The 20484-nt window shown below is 47.3% G+C and overlaps 1 protein-coding gene across 4 annotated transcripts in view; it reads left to right on the top strand.

Annotated features, from left to right (window-relative positions):
* LOC119393117 (dihydroorotate dehydrogenase (quinone), mitochondrial) overlaps positions 1 to 18583 on the top strand; it is a 215094-nt gene extending 196511 nt beyond the window's left edge. For 3 of the 4 annotated variants that reach the window (XM_037659938.2, XM_037659939.2, XM_037659941.2), the window contains one exon: positions 18429 to 18553. In XM_037659938.2, coding sequence (XP_037515866.1) covers positions 18429 to 18483 — 55 coding nt within the window. In that variant the 3' untranslated portion in view covers positions 18484 to 18553. Of the gene's footprint in view, positions 1 to 18428 lie in introns of all 4 variants that reach the window. The other variant, XM_037659940.2, reaches the window with a different exon arrangement.
* Positions 18584 to 20484: the final 1901 nt, after the last annotated feature.

Genomic DNA, 20484 nt, shown 5'->3' with positions numbered 1-20484 from the left:
GGCTCACCTTGTTCACACTGGTTTCTTTCCTTCCTTCTGGTCGGCGTTTTCTTTGTGAGGTCTTTTGGTGCGTTCGGGAAGATTGTAGGAACGGCGTCCTCTGCTAGCAGCGGCCGATCGCGTGGAAGTTCAACCACCTCACCATAAATAACATGACGATAAGTCCTCTATATAAATGTTGCCTCGAAGTGATGTTCACAAACAACGCAGTCGTTGGTTAGTTCCTTATCGCCCCGTTTTATATTACGGGCCCACTGCTGCCGTCTCAATGCATCCTTGGGAGCTCGAAACGACGACACCCTTGGCGGACAAGACTCGTACCCACTTTTACAACCAGACACAAAACACGTACCTGCTTTTGCTGACATGGTAATAGTGTGTCACTATCCGGAATCATTCACATGGTGCGCGTCTAAATCACACAAACACAGTTGCATGTGTGGAAGTTTGCACACTGTGCCAAATACACGTGGCTGTAGCAGCTGTAGCAGTAGCGGCGAAAATACCGCGCGCCCGCGCCGCCTGCGCGCTCCCGACGACGGCCGCGCCCCTAGCGGCGTAAAAAATGTCATCGAGTTTTGTGCGCCTCTCTCCCACGGCGCGCATATGGCGACCGTCACACTGCCCCTTCTAGCCACCATACTTGTACGACGAAGCTGTTCTCTCCTTCACACCACAGCAAATGATATGCCCGGCGTTCAAAACATCTCCTCCTTCAAAAGTACACCGCACACACGTTTCTGAACCCCCAATGTGCGATGTAATACATCCAAGAGTCAATGACCTTCTAAAAAATTGGCCGCGTATCTGCGTGCTTCGCTGCAAATGTCGTGTAAAGACGATAGAAGAGGCGCTGTGTGAGATATGGACGCCATCTGGCAATACGTCGGGAAACATGAGTGCTGTGTTGCGTGCTGGTAGTCCCGGCGCAGCAGCAGGCGAAGACCGGCGGTGACCAACGCGACCGGCGGGGACGCCAGCCAGCCCGAAAACGCGGTTTGGCGCGAAGCGCTGAAGCAGAGAAACGTCCGCACTCAACGAGTACTCTCCACACACTCTTTTATTTACACGTCGCCTGGGTAAAACAGGAACGCCAGAGCGGCGCCCACAACCGGCAGCCTGAACGCCGCCCACAACGCTGCTTTTTCATTTTTTAAATATTTTTTTTCACCTTCTTGGCCTTCTCAAAACTAAAGTTTTTCAACACCAACCCATGGCATTCGTACAGTGCAATACAGAACCGAAACCGAAACACAACCATGAGCTCGTGCGAAGGGCACGGAGGAAGGCAAATTTCAGCGCAGTCGCATTTTCAGCTTTGTTGAAACAGCGCTCACTAGACGACGACGAAGTAAAAGAAGGCACAGGACAGGCAGCGCCTGTCCTGTGCCTTTTTTTACTTCGTCGTCGTCTAGTGAGCGCTGTTTCAACAAAGATGAACGCATACCAACTCGCTCAAGCTTCCATTCTTATGCATTTTCAGCGCAGCTTAAGAAACTAGGGTCCTTAAAATTACGTATGTATGCATTTTCTATTAAAGGAACACGCCACCTAATACTTACCTAGTGATGTTGCACCTCAGATATGCATGATATTTACTTTTTGATCGACAACGTTCACAAGTATGAACAGCCGTACCAGTTCAAGACGGCTGGCCCTTGGGCAAGTGGTTCAACTTTGGCCAAGTGGCTGAATCGAGGGACGTGCCGACAAACAGAAAGACAGACAGACAGAAAGACAGACCAAAATTTCTGCGTTTAAGTTCCCCAAGAAAGACTATCGTCTTTAAAAAAGCCGTGACAAAACGACGACTGTAGCCGAATGACTGCGTGGTTCGAAGTGACTAGAAACACTCTCAGGCGGTGTCGGCATGGTCCCCTAAACGACAGCCATATTGGATTTCCACTAGCGCCCTCTCTAGGCCATGAAAGTTGCGAATAAAAGGAGGTTTTAAAAGCTCTCAAAAGAAGCAGAAAAACTCTCAATGCGCTCTGTTCAAGCACCCAAAATGGGTTACATAAAAACCCCAACTTTACCTCCAAAAGGAGGCTTTAAAAGCTCTCAAAAGAACCAGAAAAACATCCAATGCGCTCTGTTCAAGCCCTCAAAATGAGTTCAGTAAAAACACAAACTTACCTCCTTAGTTCCGTCTAATCACTCCCTTAAAGAATGTAAATAAAAGCTCCTTTTGAACCTCCTTTTCAAGGGGGTTTTGCATAGCACCTTTTGGATGCACGTTATGCGTCGAGCCCGAAACTTCCTAAAACGCTCAAACCCGTTTGCAGTGTGAAGGAGCGAGCTGCTAGCCTATATTCATATAAAGTTCCTCTGTGTTGCTATCGAATTTACTATTTTGCTCTCGCGGTGAAACTGTGACTTTTTTTCTATCGTGGGATGGTTTTCGATGTTGTGCGTTCGTGGAGAGCAAATGGTTCGGCTGGGCAACATGATAGCAAAGGCGTTGCATTGCTCTGGGCAACGCGCCAGGATATGACAACAACCCGCAGCAGCAGAACAAGCGCAATTCCACAGTGCATTATACCCGCATTTGTTTCGTCTTTGCATGTGATACTCTGGCATGGCATCTAACTGTGCTTGCTGCACTGCAGGTTCAACAAAATTGATTTTTTTTTCACGCAAAAAATAAAAAAAAAGTTTTTTCATGTCGCCATAGTAGTCGAGCATTCTTGTGGCATTTTCAATTTAAGATTATTCCTTCAGTAAGTATGCCTTGCATGAAAGGTCAAATTTCACTCTAACGAAGTTTCGATATAACGAAGTGAGTTGCCGCTTTTACCAACTTCGCTATATTGAGGTTTAACTGCTCTATGTACCATTCAAATGGGACTAAGTCGTGTTTATTTTCTGACGTGCGTATTAGAGAGTGACATCACCAAACGATATGGTCTCTACCCATCTTGACATAAAACAAAGTTCTGTTTCACTCAGGGAATTTTGCAAAAACACACAGGGAAAACCTGGAAAACTCAGGGAATTTAGAAATGTCAACTCGGTAGACACCCTGGTTCATGAACTAAGACGAAGTTTCCTTGCTTTAGTGCACTTGACTAATTCGGCACAGTGAAATGGGCCATTCGGAGACTCGTCAGGTACTCCTTTTGCCACCGACGCCAAAACTGGTCAGCCATTCTAAGGCGGTAGCGCCATCGATGTGAGAGTTGAACAGGTTTCTGAACCACTTCAGTGACGGAGCAGCTGTCAGGAAGAGTGGTCAGTCTCTGACCTATCAGGAAATGAGACGGTGTTAAAGCATACCTGCCAAGTCTACCGGATTACCCGGGAGACTCCCGAATTTTGAACATTTCTCCCGGTTGTACGGGTCATAGAGAAATCTCCCGGAAATCCAGTTTTGCCCCGCGCGTCCAGTGCTTTGTCTGGCCACATGAGCAAAGTTGTCTGGCCACGTAGTAGAAAGGATTCTTCTTCTTCTTTTTAACGATGGTAAAGGTTCAACTCAGTTTCATTGCGCATGAAGTAGCTGTGCACTTTGCGCCGCAGTCCAGCACTTAAAAGGGTAGATGTCTGTCGAGATAGTGTGTTCGCCAGTGCTCACGACCGTCCCCGTCTCAACGGCGCCCCTTATGGTCCCTTGCCCGACGAAATAACTGGTAAGCAAGCGACGACAGGCCTCGCGCGCGGAGCGATGTTATCGCATGTGCCCTTCACGCGACAGTGACGGCCGGATCGTTTCATCTCTGCTTCAACCGCGTTGGTCCCTAGCGCTAGCACGCATTTACTCGCACGTGAAACAGACGATGCGTAAGCGATGTTATCGGTTTGGACTCTGTACAGATCAGCGGCGACCGCAAAATCCCGCTGACAGTAGGCAGTTTTAGAATTGCGTACGCTAAGTTAGCGTTAGTGTTTGCGGCCAGCTATTTCCGTCAATCACCGGGAGCTCGCAAGCGCTTAGCGTACGACGCACGCACAGGCGCAGTTGCGCTAAAAGCCAGCGCAAAGCTTTGCGTACGCTGTTCTAAAACTGCCTAATGTACATATAATTGCTGTCGCAGTACATCCCCCCCCCCCCACCCCCACCCCCCCCGTTGAGTAAATCTCCCGGATCCGTTTCTCCAAACTTGGCAGGTATGTTAAAGGTTCGGGTTCGTTCGCGTCTGTGTAGACGTAGGTCAGGGGTCGAGAGTTGATGATAGCTTCGATTTCTACTAGTATTGTTGTGAGCTCCTCGAAATTGCAGTAGCTGCTTCCCAAACCCTTCTTCAGGGATGTTTTCACGGAACGAACCATTCTCCCAAAATCCTCCCCACCAAGCCACTTTCTCAATTATGAACTTCCAGCAGATCTGGTGGTTTAACAAGAAATTCTGGATGTCTTCTCCTCATATTGTGGTCCACAGTTTCTGCAGGTCCTTAGAAGCACGCTTGAAAGTCCCAGCATTGTCAGAAAAGATGACCCGACAGACCCCCCTTCTCGAGATGAATCTTCGGAACGCCATCAGGAAGTTTGATGTCGACATATCGGTCACCAGTTCAATGTGTATTGCGCGCGTAACTGCACACGTGAAAATGACGATGTAAGATTTTTTGTTATTTCCTTGATCTTTAATGTTCAGCGGTCCAGCGAAGTCTACACCTGTTACATCAAAGCGTGGCACTTGTGTCACCCTTTCGCGAGACAGAGGAGCGACTGGCTCAGTAGCAGCACGGCTGTTGAAACGATTGCACGTCACACATTTCCTTACCACCTTTTATTGCGATAGCAATTATATGGACAGTCTTGGCTGGAAAATGTCTGTCCCCGTCGCCGTCATTCACCGTATATGTATAAGTATGTATATATATATAGAAAAGCCATAAAGAAAAATAATTCAGAAATTCTTTCCGACGTGCGGAATTGAACGGGCGACCTCTTGCTTTGCAGCCCGCCGCGTTAGACGTTAGGCCACGACAGCACCGTCTTTCAGCCTGCTAACGGCGAGCTATTTATATACACCATGTAATTCAGCATGCTTTCTTAGTGGCCACATAGATGGCACGACGTGCGCGTGTGTGGCGTGCTTTAAAGGTCGTCGCCCCGCTCCTGCGAACGCCATTGCTCTTCGCTCTACAGGGCATGGTTCCTTTCGTGCGCTTATCTCGAGGAAAGAAGGGGCGGCCGGTGGGGTGCTTCGCTTCGCTCGCTGCAGCGGCCGCGTTTGCGAAAGGAGCGCGCTGTTCAAACAGAAATAAGTAACAACTGTGACAATTAGTTCGCGCTCGTTTTGTGTGTACCTGTTCGTTCGTTTCGTGCGTCCTGCTTTATGTTTGAGCAGTGCGCTTCAAGTGTCGAGCTGTGACGCACTAGTTCGCGCTCGTCCTGTGTGAGTTCTTTTCGTGCGTCCTTTGGGCTCGAGCGACGCGCTGGCAATTTCGAGCTGCTTTCCGTTCTTCGCGTTACATTCCAATTTATTGCTATCGCGTTCATTGCTTCGCCGTTGCGGCGAAACTGTGACTTTTTTTTTTACCATCTGCCTTCCTCGTACAACACAGTACTTCTCCCTTAGTTTGGTAAGAGTCTCTAGTGCGCCAGCATGCAGGAGACGGCGATGAGCTGCGTTGATGACAAGTTCTGTGATGGGATGCCTCGACGGAAGGACAATCGGATGCTTAAGGGGTATTCAGACGGGGGAGAAATGCTCGGGGGAGACGGGGGGATTGCGGATCACGTGACCGCGACGTCACGGATTAGCGAGTGGGCGTGACCCCCCCGCGCCTCCTCGGAGGAGACGGCGCGGAGTCATGCTTGCTCGATTCATGACGTCTCGTGTACCTCGGTAGAAGTCTACAGCGTCCTCCTCTGTCTCCGCTCCTGTTATTAGGTCATCCACGTAGAGGCTCTCACTGATAGTTTTAGTGATGCGTGAATCACCTGCAGTAGTTGACAAATGATGACGCACTGCGCCTGCGAGAAGGAACGGACTGCTTGTCATACCGAAGGGCACTCGTGTCATTCTCCAGACTTCTATCACGGGATCTCGTTCTTGCCTCGCGGGTAAGTGCTCATACCACAAGAATCGGAGGGCATCGCAATCTGCCGGTGTCACTGAAATTTGCAGGAATGCCTTCTCAATGTCTGCACTTCAGCAAGTCTGGATTCAAGTTTGGTCCTGGCTCCAGGGCTTCGTTCAGGGAGATACATCCTGTGTCGCTAGACGATGCATCAAATGCGACCCTAATTTTGGTTGAAAGGCTACCAGGTCTGAAGACAGCGCGGTGAGGCATGTAGTAAACTCTGTTTTCGTCGTTATCGATTTCTTCCGATGGAAGCTGGCGAACCCTTGCTCCAGGTACTGACGGATAGCCGCCTCATACTTGATAAGTGTCGCGTCATCTTTCAACAGCCTCTTCGTGAGACTTGTCAAACATTTCTGTGCGATCGCTTTGTTGTGAGCGAGATGAATGTTCAGAGGTTTCCATGGTAATGCCACCTAATAGCGCTTGTCTGTTTTCTTGATTGATGTCGAAAACGTGTTGATGATTTCTTGGCTTTTCGTCGTTCGTTTGTGCACAGGAGTCAGTAATTCCAATGCTCTCCAGCTCCCAGAATGATTTCAGGTCGTTGGTCAAACTTGTTGTGTCATCTGACACTACAGCACGAAGAATTGCCGCGGTTGAGCAGCAGGCAGCTGAGCTACTGCAGGGAATGGCTCCTTGAAGCGTCCACCCAAATTTGGTCTTCAGTGCAACAAGTGTGCCCTGCAGCTCCTTGAAGTCACCATACACCAATGATCAGTAATAGTCGGCACCGATAAGGATGTCAATGCCGCCTCTCGCCAGGTGGGCTGGTGCAACGGTGACATCTGCCAGTTCATCTATTTTCGCTTGCAGTTTTTGCATGATGTTCTCAGCTACTCGCAGCTGATCAGAGCAGGTTTCTGGTATTTTGAGAGCTTCGATGAAGTGCTCGTTGCGGTCATACTGACTTCTTAGCCAAAGTTTCACTCTTCTGCGTTTTTCTTTGATGATGTTGCCTGATCCTCCGAATGGGTAGATTGTGATGTCCTCTTCACCAATCACCTCTAGTTGCAGTTTGCAGGAAAGTCTTTGTGACAAAACTTTGTTGGCTATCCCCGTCGAAGAGGAGGCGCGTCAGAGCTCTCCCTCGTCCTTCTGCCCATACTTGAGCCGTTTGGAGCAGCACGGTAGGCACATTTTTCGACTTCTGTTTTGCTGAAGAGTGCAACTCGGCGGCTGCATTCTCAGGTTGCCTCCAGGTGGGGTCACACATTTGAGACAGGTGTCTTCTGCCACAGTGCTTGCAACTTAGCCTTTTGTTGCGGCATTGTTTCGACATGTGTCCCTTTACGCCGTACCGGAAGCAGCGACCAGCCGCAGTGAGTCGTGTGATTCTTTGCATCACAAAATGCGCATGAATTGATCTGCTTCGATTTTCCTGCAGAGAAGAGCGAAGCCGCTGATCCTTTTGGTGTTTTGCTTTTTTCTTTATCTCGATGTTTTGAGCTGGATCCTTTTACTTCGCTATGGCCAGTCTGCAGTGCCTTCTCTCGGCTCTCCACTTCGGTCTTGAGAAAAGCTCGTAAACTCTCGGACGCCGATCCCTTCTTCCTTGCTGTCAGCGGAGAGCCCCTTGTGGTAGTTGACTACTAGTCCCAATGGCAGCATTCGCAAGAGTGCTGAGCAGGGCACCGTAGCCATCTGTTTTGGCTCCAAGCGCTGCGAGAGCGGCTATGTTGCGCTGCAGATGGTCATAGAGTCGACGAAGGCCGATAGCCTCATTCTCGTTTCGTACCGGTGGCAACTCGAGCAACTGAGTCAGATGTTCTTGTTTCAGCACGTCTCGTCGACCGAAGCGCTCTTTAAGGAGCTCGATGGCTGTGTTGTAGTTAGCTCCCGTCACCTGGATGCCGTCGATGGCCAATTCAGCCTTCCCAGAAAGTGACGACCGCAAGTACAGAAACTTCTCAGAGTCGGAGAGGGTGTCGTTTTCGTGCACCGCCCTCTCAAACTGCTCCCAGGACTGCCACTCCGTGGAAGCGCCGCTAAATCGCTGAAACTCGAGCGAGTTTCAGCGATTTAACGAGTTTCAGCGAATCGCTGAAACTCGAGTTTAACGTGGGTTTGCGCAGCCCTCGGAGGGCCATTTCTGCTTTTTTTTTTTTTTTTTTGCTTTTTGCTCTTCGGCTTCATTGCTGGTTACTCGATTGTTCTGATGTAATCTTGCTCCACGTCTTCGTCAACAACTAGTGGTTTAATGACATTGTCCACTTCGTTTAGTTGTATTTGGAGGGCACTTAGCCTGACCGACAAGACATTGAGAGCTCCGTCGTTCGCATGGCTCGCCAAGAATAATTCTGCCTCGGAAATAAGTTTGGTCACCTGAGTTCTCAAGGTGCTCCATTTTAGCTTGAGCCGGTCCATCCTGGCTTCTACGATGCCTGGCGTCTGTGATTCTGTGTTGCCTGGCGTATGCGTTGCCTTGAGCAGTGGCGTCGGTTTCGGCTGGGTGTGGCGTCGTCGGGCCATGTTAGTTGAAGCGCCTCATCGACCGTTTCTTGCCCGAGGATCGTTGCTGTTTTTCCTCAAGCTCGTTGTGCTGTCGACGTCTGTTGACCCAGCTGCCTCAATCGTAAGTTCGATAACTTCTTCCTGGGTTTCGGCACCCACTTAGGAAATTATCGCAGGTCAAAAGAGAACCAACTGCTTCGTTTGGGATGAACAAAAGAACTAAACTTATTTCGATAGGGATGCCCGTTATGTAATTGCTATCACAATAATAACGCAAAACGCCTGTCGCGTACGTCATGAAACCCTTTCCCTCAGTCACGTATGGCACATAACCGCTTACCACAGTCCATGTTATGTTGGTATGTACCACAGGTGATTCACAGTCTCAATCAACACAGTAACTGCAAACGTACACATTGAAACACAAGGCAAGTGAGGGAGGTGAAGGCAGAACTCCCCTGGAAGATGCTCAGCTGCCGTCCACTGGCCGACGTGGTCCGCCAGAATGATGCAGTGTTCTTTTCGTTTCTTATGTGGCTGGGCGACGGCCTCATGCTGACCGAGTATGACGCCAGATTGATTGACAGCCGCTTTGTGACACGCGAAGAAGCCGCCGCTAAGTGCTCTGATGGCATACCGCTATACTACAGCAATACGGACGTTGACCGCTATAACGCCGTTGCCTCGATGCTGTGGACGTGTTACGTCATCCCACATTCGATAACATAACTGGCTCTAAGAATGAGCAGGTACAGGGTTGCCCTGACCATGGCGGCCAAGATGAACGCAAGCGACGTGGGTGGCCTGCCGGCCTCAGTTTGTCTGAGCATCGGCAAGCCATACATAATCACAGCCAACATCGACATAAACGATGCCTCGTTAATGGAAAAATGGGCACCTTGTGGTACATTGAGCGTGGTGACACGGCAACCTCATGCGACTGTGGCTTGAATTCCCAATGTCCACGGTAGGCATTGTCGCCAGGAAGAAGCTTATCACTACCGCACACCCCTCAATAGAATTAAAATGGGTGCCCATTGTAATGCGAACCACCACAACCACGATATACGCCAGAAAAATATCTCATGTAAGTTTCCCCATGTGCAAGCAAATGTCATAACTACACCGGGTGTTCAATGTTAAGCTTTATGGGTTTTTTTTAAATTAGGCGCTGGAAGGCACGCGAAGACCACTTGTGCTAATAAGTTATGTGGCCAGGGGGACACAAAGTGAGACAATAATTATCGCTGTCAGCAGCCCAATTAACTAAAATTTAATAATTAACTTTTTACTGGCTGCAGTAAGTTGGCATGTTTATATTGAAAAAATGTGTGCAGTGGTGTATGTACACAGTTTCATTTGGAACGTTTCTTTTAGCGCCCTTGTGCTCCGAGATATCTGGCTCCAAAGTTTGTCTTTCGCATGATTACGCATGCAAGAGGGTGAGGGTCAGCGCAAAGCTTCTCCCTAAAGTGATGCGTCTGTTGCATGCGGCGCTTAGTCTGTGAAGAGGGTGGAAGCGTAGGCAGAGATAAGTTACCCTTGCCTTCTCGGCCGGCGAAAACACATGCCTGGCACGTCAATGCAAGCCATGTTCTCGCAATCAGGCGTCCTACGAAAGGGGGACGAGGACCCCAAGAGACGAAGTGGACGGTCCTCGCGAAGGCGCTAGGCGTCGTTACGTACGCGCACACCTGCCAACTCCGATTCGCACGGGAGGCTCCCGAATTTTGAGCAAACCTCCCAATTGTGCGAGCACGGCCATAAATCTCCCTAAAAACACCCCGAACACCACCGCGATAAGAAAATAACAGCAACAAAGGACAGTGGTTCCAAAATTTTCTGGCCTTATTTTATCGCGTGCCTAGCGCCTTTTAAGTCACTTTCGCCGCAGTACTGCGGTGTCATGCGCAGAAGCATACTATTTAGGAAGGGATTACTAGTGATCACGGGTCACAGCACATCTGGTTCATTAATTACACACGCGCGCACGCACGGCATATTTATAACTACAAGTATGATGCTGACATCTAACCACTATACTGGCTATCATACAGAGCTGTTCATAACGTCGCTGCGGCCCTGAGAAACAATAAATGAAAACATATGCCAACCTTCTTTTGTCGCATACTAATTTTCCATGTTTTCTTGTGATACGAATTTCGGATGATACGAATATTTTTGGTGAACCCGCGAGATTCGTATCACCGAGGTTTTACTGTATTACAAGTTATGGAGATGACCTGGAGAGCAACCAGACGTAGGCGGCTAGATAGATAGATATACAGATAGATAGAAACGGCCAAAGTGCCTGAAGTTTGCTAAGAAATGCTTCTCATTTGAAAATTCCGCCACGGTGACCTTCCCGTCGCATGCTTCGCATGACATCGACTCCCACAATACGTGGGATCTGCCGAATTTTGTAAGTGTTGAGTTTTGTGCACACTGTAGGCTTGCGAGGCACGTCAGTTACACTAGCGTTTAAAAGGTAACTTATGGTCTGACTTAACGTCAGCACTCACAATAGAGCACATACGTCAGTATTATCGAAATGTAGTGCACTTTACGGTGTGATGATGTGAATATCACATGTAACTTTCGTTAGCGTATTCCTCCTGGGTCGAGGAACGCTTGAATATAGCTTCCTGAATCATAGGAATACAACTGTAATGTTTATTAGACTGCTATAAAAGCGGAGCCAACACACAACTGCGGAGAAGTGAGGTACCATCTGTAAGGCATTATGTACACTGTGTTGATGCGACGGTTGATGACGATGGAGAATTATGGCTGAACTCTTTGTAATATTGGAAGCTTTAAACGACCCACTAGTTATGTAATTCGCATTTTGTGACGCCCGGTCGTTATTTAACTCTCCCACCACGCTTTATAACATACGTTAACGTGAGAGAGAGAGAGAGAGAGGGAATTAACTTTATTGAGACCCTGTGGAAATGGATCATGGGAGCCTTATCGGCTTCCTTGGCAATCAATAGAAGTGCACTTGCGACGAACCCACTACGCTATAAATCATCATAATTTTTGTGAAGTTGGTAAGCAGTCACTATGTAATTTTTCGTGAAGTTTCTGCTAAACACCTGTAAGGCATTATGTGCACTTTGTTGATGCTGTGGCTGATGACGATGAAGAATTATGGCAGAGGGCTTTGTAATGGGTTGGAAGCATTCAAAAATGCACTCGTTGCGCAATTCGCATTTTGTGACATCTGGTTACAGAATTCGCGTCGTGTGACGCCTGGTTGTTATTTTACTCTTCTACCACACTACATTACACATATATTAACGAGGTTACTTCCCGATATGAAGCCTGTATAGGGTCTTTTTGTAAAGCAGTACCAAGTAGAGCACTGCACGGGCTCGGGCCTACCCGAAAACCCGGGCCCGGCCCGGCCCACGGGCCGGGCCGGGTAAAGCAGCTTTCACTGCGGGCCCGGGCCGGGCTCTGGCCTGGAGCTCCGGGCTTAGGGCCGGGCCCGGGCTTGAGGTGGCGGGCTCGGGTCGGGCCGGGCTTGGACTTTGTTCGGTTCTTAAATGGACATTATAGTGAAGCACTGAATCGTTTTAGACAGATAAGGTGTACTCTAATAACTCGAATGTCATTCGTTTCGCCGTCATATCTTTATTATCAGACGAGAAAATTAAGATCAAAATTCCATTTTTTTTTAATTTCGCGCCGGAACTCCAAGCATGACGTCACGGATTTCAAACTGTATTTGTCGTATTTGAGGGATATTGGCTCTACAAAATTTCCTAACCCTGGGTATGTCAAGTCAATGCCCCCTCAGAGGTCAATGTACTCCATTTCTAGTGACAAGGAACTACGTAAGCCTCATTTGACGCCGTGAGAATCTAAGGTGTCACGGCGTCTGCTGCGCAAATTTCGAAGGGGTGTCGCCACCCGCATTTATGTTTTTGCGCGTTTTCTCACTTACCAAGAGTCTTGTCCCGGAGAGCGTAGTGGTTTAGAAACTGCAAAATAGTAATTTACTGATAATAGCAAAATTGTTTTTCTTTCTGGTGCCCCTTGTTCCACATACGTACGTTGTGCATACATATATGTTTCACGTTTTCTCTCGGAAAAAAAACGCTTTTTTTATATGGGGCAAGCTAGTTGAAGAAATTTTATTAAGGAAAAGTACTGAACTTGTTTTGCTCCTGGCATATGGGGCTACTTGATTTGTCTTAAACGTATGAGCGAAAAAGTAGGTACTATACCAGGTGCTTATATAGTTACCATGTCGATATTCTGTGTTTTATTTGCATTCGTTATCATTTTATACCCAAAATACTAATGGGGGGAGAGGCTAGGTCGTATCAAATGTCAGCTAACGTGGCCATTTAAAAGAAGAGCTTTCCGATATATCACATATAGGTCGTTTCTGAAGGGTATTTGGCGGCAGGATTCCAACAACATATCGATACCTATCTTCAACATGACTAAAATCCGGACGCCGATTTCGAAATATAGAGTTTTGTTTCACGGTTAAGTATCAACACATGGTAGCCGCAGGGGATGCCTCACGACAGCAAAGCTTTAGACCTGTCATGCCTGTGCAGCTTAAAGGGGTACTGACACCATTTTTCGAAGGCGAGTTTACTCATGCCATACAAATCTCCTGTATGCAGAGACGGCTCTGAGCAACGTGTGAAGCTCAGCAAATGCTGATAAGATATTTTATTTTGCTATTAAAGTCAATGTTTCCATGGCGCACATACTGACATCAACAATAGCTTCACCTCAAGCTACAGTACAAATTCAGGTCACTTCACGCAGCAGTCTGGCTAGTTGTGATGACGTTAGCTACCAAAACTTCCAAGATGGCCGCTTGTGCGTCATCAAAACTTCCAAAATGGCAGCTTGTGCGGAGCGGCCGTGGAAACGTTACCATATATCATGGAGGAAAGAAAAAAATATAGGAGGGAGCACGCCTAGCGTTCACAAGCCAACCTCCACTGAAGCCGCGCAATCCTCCTTTGAAACCGCGCCAACCTCCTCTGAAACGCTTGCTCCTCGCGTTCGAGGCTTATTTCCCATGGTGCTCCTGTTTCATTTCCTTTTTTGGTGGGCTCATGAACAAAAACAAAAATTGACGAGCGCGCGCGTCTAGCGTCCACAAGCCAACCTCCTCGGACGCCGCTCCCCCCATCTCACCGCTTGCCTACCACGTGAGGGTGCTCATTTCCCAGCATGCCCATGTTTTATTTGTTTTGGCTAGGCTTCAAAAATGTCACGTGACGCTCCCTCCTGGTTTTTTTTCCTCCATGCCATATATTGTGCGAGCACGTGACGAGAAGCTCATGCCGTGTTGTGACGTCAGGGTGCAGTAGTAACCGAAACTAGCTTTTAAAAACATGCTGTAATTAATTTTTCAGGGCACACTCGCGCTTAGCACTACCTTCTCTAGGCTCTTGAGGGCTTTTTGACCTTCCATTTGACGCAAAAAAAAAACAAGTGAGAATATTTGTGTCAGTATCCCTTTGAAACATACTTATCAAGAAAATGAAAAAAATGAGACGAAGACAGTCATGTGCGGGCCGCGGGCCTCTAGGGAGAGGCCCATGGGCCGCGTGTTTCGGTCCCCTGCGCTGTACGGGTGTAGTGTGCAGAGCTACATGATACTGCCGCAACACCGTTAGAATGTGCAGGAATAGCACAGGTTCAAACAGCATAAGGCGTGAGGCAAAATATATTTGCTTGACGAAATATCACGCTTGAAAAAAGGCAATTACGAATTCCGTGCCGGGTGATGTCCCTTTACCTCGAAACATATGTATCCAATGAGAAAGCGCCGAGAAGCTTATTCAAGCCTTTATTACCAAACTGTAACGAACACCGAAAATAGATCGAAATCGCTTCGTCCCTCTCCTTCCAATCCTACCCGCGTATTCCAGTGATCACCTTCTACCAGTGCAACATCGTTAGGAAGGCATAGAGCATTATGACATAAAAAAAAAGAGCGCGGTGCAAGCCGTGCATAACATACACTGCTTAAAACTGCCAGGAGAAGATCTCAAAGAGGAGTTTTATAGGTGATACTGAGAAGTGCCAGGACGTTCGGGAACGATAGAAATGAAGGGCTCAGCTGCACAGCTACGTTCATTCTGCAGAGGTCCACAAAGACGTCCTAAATTTGCTCCAGTGGTGGAAGTTAAAAACGACTCGACACCTTCACAATTCGCAAGGCAGATGTGCACCCCTGCGGCAAGCGCATGCAGTGCGAGAAACTTTAGCGTGGCAGGATATGTGATGCAACGGTGGATGGCGCGCTTAAAGCCGGAATCTCTAGATAATTTTATTTTTTCCACAATAATACGTGAAGAAATAAACTACAAAATATGCCACAAAAGACTTATGGACTGTATATAGTGTATTTACAACAAGGTAATAAACTTGGCTTTCTTCCTGTATATTGCTGTGGCAAGGTGCTACAATACTGAAGACAGGTGTTGCATATCCAGAAATCCGAGTGCACGATTGTATTTGTCGTTGGAGCATGTTTTAAGTTTCAATAAGGAGCGCAATGAAAACAAATTGAAGAGAGCGTTCTGTTCTCTGTATCCTCTGTTTTTATTCACTTCCTATCGAAACTGAACTCATGCTACAAATCACTTTCCTCGCTGCAATATCTGCCACAAAACGCTCTTGATGATCCCCATTGCATTTACAAAATAAAAAAAATAAAAAAAATACAGTTATAGTATACCATGGCCGAGCAAACATTCATTGTACCCAGTATGCCCACTCAACTGTTTCCACCGTGAGCACCTTTTTTTCATGAAATTGCCGTAGGTTAAAGTAGAATTGTTAGCGAAACATTCGCCATCAAAGTGTAGATATTTGCTACTTAACACTTGCTGTAGATGCTATGTTCTGGCAACACCGCCTATATTATTGGATCGGGCCTCTGTCGGGCCTGATCTGCCGTCGGGCCGGGCCGGGCCGGGTAGGCGAAATTTGTTCTCGGGTTCGGGCCGGGCCCGGGTCGCGCATTGAATCACCGGGCCGGGCTCGGGCGGGTAAACTTGAACGAGTTCCGGGCCCGGGCCGAAAATCACGGCCCGTGCAGTGCTCTAGTACCAAGCACCAGCATGGCTCTGAGGTAGAATACTGTGCTCCCACGCAGAGGGCCCAGGTTCGAACCTCGTTCCATCCCGGATATTTTAACACGAAAGTGTTTCATGCCGCTGTCCACCACGGCTCCACTGAGGTATTTCCGTCGTGGATACGACGTGGTAAAATATAAAGACTAACAGTTGGCAAAGAAAAAAAAACCAGCAGATAAATTTGCGTCACCGGGAGTCGAACTTACGACCTCTCGATCCGCAGCGCGGGGTGCGAAACGATTCGGCCACAGACGGCACGTTCCTTCCCTTGATAGCGGCGAGCTATTTATATACACCATTTGCCGGTGGTGGTACTCGTAGATTGGTGGTACATCAGCGTGTTTTCGTTATCACTGCCGAGATGGCGCGAAGGTCTCGAAAAGCACGCTTTAAAGGTCGTCGCCCCACGCGGATGAACGCGCGCCTCTACGGGGCGTGGTCACTCGTGCGCGGCTTATCTCGTGATGGCGGTAATGTGTACGTCTTGGGCTCTCACCGCAAGTTTGCGTTGAGAGCACGAATCCCACTTCGCTCACTGCAGCGGCCGCTTTTGCGAAAGGTGCGCGCTGCTCACACGGAAATAAGTTACAACTGTGACAGTTCGCGCTCATCCTGTGTATGTTCGTTCCGTGCGTGCTTTCTGCTTGAGCAGCTCGTTGCAAGTTTCGAGCTGCTTGCCATTGTTCGCGTGACATCACAACTTGTTGCTATAGCACTCATTCCTTTGCACTTGGCGCGAAACAATGCACATCGAACGCTCGACCACGTCTGTGAAGACACGTTTCACTTTCTTGTTATGCCGATTCCTATGACAGAGGGATCAACCATTTTTTAGGGGCAAAGCTCCTTAGGGTGTGGGTCGTTCCCTCCTCTGTAGTAGTAGTAGTATGTATGTAGTCAGCTCTAGTTTAATTAATTGCTCACTAGATGGCGTTTCATGTATTTCTTAGAGTTGCTGTTTAAAGATGACAGATGGCGCTTGTATAATGCGAATGGTGCATGTCATTGGATGCCTACGATCGTAAAAGGCGCTCGCTCTTGGCGCGCTTTCTCTTTCGCTCGGAGTCGCCGGATGGACGCAGACAAGGCGCTCGCTCTTGGCGCGCTTCGCTCGGGAGCGGACACTTTCCCTGCATTTCACCGATGACAAAGCGGTGATAATGAGGGGACCGCGTAAACCAACAGTACAATAAAAGTTTGATGTTTAATATATACATTGTGTTTCACACTCTTTATATGATGTACTGGGCGAATTTCACGGTTTACCGATGATTCCCTCCAGAGCTTCGCCCCACTCGTCATCATTCACCCCGTGGATATGCTGTGATTTTTTTTCTTCTCTTGAGGTCATGCGCTCTGCGGTCTTGTCTGCCGCCCAAAGGAACGCGCTGCACGGTTTTGAAGAAACGCGAGCACAAGAGTCCGAGAGTAGCTTGCGTTTTCAGCATGAGTCCTGGCGGCTCGCAAATTTCTTGGGTCCACAATTCTATAACTGTCTAGTGATTCGCTGGGGTTGGGATGTGTGCCTTCGGCTTGTACTTTGACATACAGGGCGCGGTCGACCGTGCTCGCGCGATTATCTCTTGAGGGGGAGTTTTGTATGTCTTGTGCTTTCAGCAAAATTTGCGTTGAAGCTATATACCGTATGAAGGTCACTTTGCTCGCTGCAGCGGCCGCGTTTGGGAAGGAGTGATCTGCTAGCTAGAAGAGCCAAAGTAGGGGTTAGCTGAAGTAACTGCGACTGTTCACGCTCGTCCGATGTATACCTGTGCGTTCTTTTCATGCGTCCTTTATGTTTGAGCAGCGCGCTGCAAGGGTCCAGCTGCTTGCCGTTCTTCCTGTGACATTCTAATTTCTTGCTATCGCATTCATTGCTTCGCCCTTCAGGCGAAACTGACTTTCATGTAAAGACCAGAGAGTCATATTCGTCAAATACGCTTACCCTCGTATGCCAATTTTAGTCTACACCAAGTTAAGGAGGCGATCACGAGACTACCCAGACGTAGGCGGCTGATAGATAGATAGATAGATAGATAGATAGATAGATAGATAGATAGATAGATAGATAGATAGATAGATAGATAGATAGATAGATAGATAGATAGATAGATAGATAGATAGAAGCGCTGAAAATGCCTGGAATTCGCTAAGAAATGCTTCACAAGTAACATTTTATGTCTGTTTTATTTTTGCTAGTCCACTTATGCTATCGTTCGAGTGGCGAGAATTCGCGATTGCAGATTGTTGGCAGCCTAAGGTTGACTGTGCGTTGGGGCACACAGTGCAGCTGAGAACGTAAAATATTTTTCTGGCGAGAGGAAACCCAATGGCGGTCATACCCTCGCTGGTACCGGTGGAACCTGGTCATGTACCTCCAACACTCCCACTTTGTGTTAGTGTAGCATTCATTCCATTATGCTGCTGCTCAATGTGCAGTATCTCCTTATTTGTGAAATTATTGTCTTCTTTATTTTATGTAATATTATGATTATTACCCTTTTTCATTTTAAGTTTATTGTTGTTTTATCAGACTCACTGTTTCTTATCGCACCTTCCACGTGATGCCTCATTCTGTGCCCTTAGGGTAAATAAATGAAATGAAATCAATAAAATTAGAGAGCATACAGCAGCAGAGTTCACGATTGACTGCATTGACTAGGTAAATTTGATGGCGTTTCCTACAGGGCACACTTGTACATTGCATGTTCGTTTAATTTCTTTTACTGCCACTGAAACATTTCCGTGGTCACTGTGCTGTATTTTTCCATTTTCATTGGTACCATGAGCAGTAGTACATTTTACTTGTTCTTGTTTTTAGGAAAGATGGATATGCAAGAATTCAAGATGCTGTTGGAGCTGACCACAGAAAATAGAGAAAGCGAAGATATCTGTGCCATGGACCCTTCATTTTTTGACATTGAAGGAACATGTTTTGCAATAAAAAGAATTTGAGATTTGCCTCAGTGTTAAAACTGCATATGTCCTGGGGCAGGTGGTGTTGTAGTACACTGCACATATACGAGGGTTGTACCAAAAGTAAGGTTCCCACTGAGCTACAGCCTCGAGGGGAGGTGCTAGGCTAAATCCGACAACAGTGCCGTGCGCAGTAGTTCCCCCTCTCTCGAGCCCGCCTGTTCGCAATTCGCTACATCGCTCAGTGTTTGCTTGGCAGCCGTCAGAGATGGAAGTGTTGATCGCCGCTCCCGCCAAATGCGAGGTTCGAGCAGTAATTCGTTGTCTCCACACAAGGAAGTTACCGCCTGTGGAGATTCATCGGCAACTGACTGAGGTTTGTGGTGAAGAGTGCATGTCCGTTCAGCACGTCCTCAATGGTGCAGGGCTTTTTCTGAGGGCCACACGGAAGTTCGCGATGAACAATAGAGTGGAAGACCGCTGGTTTCGGATGCGATTGTCCAGAAAATCAACAGTGAGCTGCTCAAAGATCGGAGGGTCACTGTCCGTGAACTTGTTAAACGCATTCCTAAAGCTTCCCACGGCACAAATGAAAGAACTTTAACAGAAACGTTGAGTTTTCGCAAGGTGTGTGCTCGCTGGGTCCCCCGGATGCTGACTGACGGACACAAGGAGCAACGCCTTGACTGTGCTTGCAAGTTTCTTCAACAGTGTGAGGAGGGAGACAATAAGGAGAAGTTGTTGCACTCTATAATTATGGGAGATGAAACCTGCATTAAAAAAAAAAGGCTCTTGAATACGGAAAAACCTGTAGGTAAAATGCTGCCAACCACTCTTCCACATAAGGTAAACAGCAGACCAGAGATGACGTAGAATTCAGAACACGTACAGCTAATAACAAATAACATTACCTTGCCCCGTAACAAAGAAATGGAAAGCACATCACGAAGTCAACTCCGTGGACAATCTATTGCACTACATTAATTGGTATGCTAGCTGTACGTAAAAAAACAAACGTGTCTTCTGTAAGTGCGATATTAAGCATACGTAAAAAGAACGTGTTCTCCGAAATTTGAATAAAGGTGCACGTAAAAACCAAATGTGAAGCATATGCAAAGTGAATTCACAGAGGTTTTATTTGATCTCAATATCTTATAGATCTAGAATGCAAAATACAATGTATAATGGGAACTTGTAAATAATCGTGGCATTTGTACTATTTCCACATTCCCCTGGTACCCGTAACAATATTGTGCAGTATTTTGCACTGTGTTCACAGAAAAGTGTTAACACAATCACACTAGCCGAGTACAGAAGCAAGGATTTTAGCAAGCACGTAGTGTCGGCACATTTTGACGGCTCAAACTCGCGCACTAAAATTGTTGCATAACTGCACCCCGAATACTTTTACAACTTGAGCGAGTTATACATTAGAAAATTTGGTAACTGAAAGGTCTCTTTTAGCCTTACGTGAATAAAAGGTTTCTTTTCGTAGAGTTACCAAGGCTCTTTGTTGTCATTATTTTTAGGTCGTATAAATTTATTTCGTAGAACATTGATAAAATAAGACCTAAAAAACCCACATTTCAGGATGATTGTACGAATACTATAATTTCTCCCTGATTATTAGCTTGAGAAATACCACCAGATTTGAAAAAAATGCAGCTAAACTCCTTTATAAGAGACATGCACTGAGGGGCACTTGTCAGTGACTGCATTTTTTCGCATGTAACCGACACCTCCAATGCAAACCACGAAAGAAAAAAAAATCACAGCATATCCACGGAGTGAATTATGATGAGTGGGCGAAGCTGCGGAGGTTCATCGGTAAACCGTGAATCTTCCGTGAATTCTGCCCAGTACATCATCACCGACGTGAGATCGGGCGCGTTTATACTAAAGGTTCGATGAGAGTTATGACGACTTGCAGCTCACTTTAATTTTACATGTACGCTGTGAAT

The sequence above is a fragment of the Rhipicephalus sanguineus genome, chromosome 5 (assembly GCF_013339695.2).
Source record: "Rhipicephalus sanguineus isolate Rsan-2018 chromosome 5, BIME_Rsan_1.4, whole genome shotgun sequence".
In the NCBI taxonomy this organism is placed as follows: Eukaryota; Metazoa; Arthropoda; class Arachnida; order Ixodida; family Ixodidae; genus Rhipicephalus; species Rhipicephalus sanguineus.
Note: the sequence above shows the minus strand (reverse complement) of the source record. Positions and strands in the feature narration are given on the sequence as shown.